Below are 2,500 nucleotides of genomic sequence, written 5' to 3' on the forward strand. Positions count from 1 at the left end.
GAAGTTGAGGCAGGCCAGTACCAGTGTGCATGGAAGAGGGGAATCCATATCCTTGCACGGAATAAGGAGCCGGTTTGGCCGGGCATCTCCTTGGAGAACCAACACGCTCCACCAGTGAAGGCAAAAAGGGATGGCTCCAAGCTCTTTCCAGTCAAACCAACTCCACCATCAATGAAGTTTCATGAACCGGATCTTCTCTTTGGAGCAGTCTCTCTTTGGAGGACATGGCCATCACACTGCTCTCTCATTTGTCTTCCAAGTATTCAGCCTTTTATTCTTTGTTGATTAGAGGCGGTGAAGGCCAAGAGGCAGGTCCATTGTGGCGGGAAAGGTTACTATTCGCGAAAACGCCCTCCGTAGAGTGCCAAGTCCTTAGCAATAGCTGTCAAAACCGCAGCATTTGTGCAGTTGGGAGATGCTTGACATTGGTGGTGCTTCATCTTTGAGCAAGGAGGTCATCATGAACGATACTCGAGAATGGATTCTCGACAGTTGTACTTCCCGCCACATAACCCCTTCCTAAGATTTGCTACAGGATCTCACAAGACATCCAAGTGATATCTTTATCGGTAATAAATCCACCATACCGATCCATAGTGAGGGCAGGATGGAGATAGTTCTTGATGGGCAGAGGGGGGAAACATTCCTCTCGAGTTCTGTATATTTCATCTCTGGGTTTTCATCTCTTGTCAGTGCATGAGGTGCACAAGACTGGCAAGCGGGTTGAGTTCGATGATCATTCTGTTGCTATCCGGGACATCACCATAAGTCAAGTCATATGGAGTGGTAGAGTGGACCATGGTATCTACAAACTCTCTCATGTATCTTCCCTTACAGGTATTTCTATCAGTGATTTGTGGCACTATCGATATGGTCACTTGAATGTGAATGCGTTGCCTCGAGCTTTTTAGGGCTGGATGGTGATTGGCTTGTCCAATGTCGCTTAACTTTTTATCTTCCTCTTGCTTTTGTTTTCCTTGACTACCTCTCTTCCTTGAAATCTCACGTTGCCTGCATGGATCCTCTCTATAGCATTATTAAAGCTACAAGACGATGACATTTTGTGAGTCTACATCTGCTAATGTGGTCTGGGATTCCTTCTCTATCAACATCTACAAGACGAATAGCTCCACTATTTGAGATGTTAGGATAAAAAGTGGTCCATGATATTGCTTCTTCAGTCCACCTTCATGTTGCTTTATTATTAAAGCTACAAGTAGATGACATTTTGTGAGTCTACATCTGCTAATGTGGTTTGGAGTTCCTTCTCTATCAACGTCTGCAAGATGAAAAGCTCCACTATTTGTGATGTTAGGATAAAAAGTGGTCCATGATATTGCTTCTTCAGACTACCTTTATGTTGCTTTAGTATGTACACCAATACCGGTCTTGTGTGTCAAAGAATTGTTTGCTTCTTTTAGCGCATGTATCATTGCTCTATAACTTTGAGCCTTAATTGACCAATACATACATGCTAGATGAAAATCCACATTCATCCATTCTAGCTATTGGGCAACACAGAGAATGGAAATCAAGAATTCAATTGGGAGGATTGCATGTATGTCATATACTATATTGAAAGGTGTCATACCAATAGCTATTTTGTAAGCAACCATATATGCCAATAGTGCTTAATGTACCTTCTAATTTCAATATATTCTAGAGTTAGTAACAAAAGTTGTAGGCACTGTGCAAAAAATATTGTTGGTACTTTCTACTTGACCATTTTCATGTGGGTGATATGTGCATGACTTCTTGTGGATGATCATGAACTCATCCAACAAGTATTGAATTTTCAAATTATAGAAATGTGTATTTGTGTTATATACAATCTATATGGGCAGGTCAAACCTTATTAAGACATTTTTGTATAAGAAATTTACTATTTCCTTGCATCTACTTTGATACAATGTATAACACTATGCCAAGAAACCAAAGATATGAGATAAACAACAGATGGCTTTCTATCATGCTAAGCCTCATATAGAGTAATGAGTTGCAATGCTTTAGTGGGACACCAATTAAGTATATAGAAAACATCCATTACAACCTCAAGCCAAATCATGTTAGGCAACACTTGACTTTTGACCACCATACCATGTTCCATCTCCATACATGACCTATTTTTCCTCTAAGGTGTTAGCAGGATTTTGTGAAAATATTGATTATTGATGATTGCTTGATGATCATATGGTTTAGAAGGGTACTCTATATATAACACCCACAATCAAGGGTTAGTAGCAATTTCAAATTTGCAAAATGACGATAAATTTTTATGTCATCACAAAGTGTAATGACGTGAACATGTTAATAACCAAATTCATAGTAAAAAAACTTGAGTTCCTAGCTCCCTATTTTTAATCTGGTAACCTACAATTAACCCACCAAGCCAAGAGCTTAGCCTAGCGGGCCTAGAGGAGGTCCAAAATTTTGTTAAATAACAAAATCTACTTATCAAATCACAGCAATTGTGATTATGAGAGTGAAAATGATATTACAT

The 2,500-nt window shown here is 39.5% G+C and overlaps 1 protein-coding gene across 1 annotated transcript in view; it reads left to right on the plus strand.

The window, feature by feature from the left end:
- Positions 1–911, plus strand: part of LOC147621639 (uncharacterized) — a 1,340-nt gene extending 429 nt beyond the window's left edge. Inside the window, exons 2-4 of the mRNA XM_086824468.1 lie at positions 1–207; positions 398–494; positions 694–911. The exon at positions 1–207 is cut by the window's left edge and continues 15 nt beyond it. Coding sequence (XP_086680594.1) covers positions 1–207; positions 398–494; positions 694–911 — 522 coding nt within the window. The remainder of the gene's footprint in view (positions 208–397; positions 495–693) is intronic.
- Positions 912–2,500: the final 1,589 nt, after the last annotated feature.

Source organism: Cibotium barometz, chromosome 30, assembly GCF_041138505.1.
Source record: "Cibotium barometz isolate CiBa-2024 chromosome 30, ASM4113850v1, whole genome shotgun sequence".
NCBI classification, from domain to species: domain Eukaryota; kingdom Viridiplantae; phylum Streptophyta; class Polypodiopsida; order Cyatheales; family Cibotiaceae; genus Cibotium; species Cibotium barometz.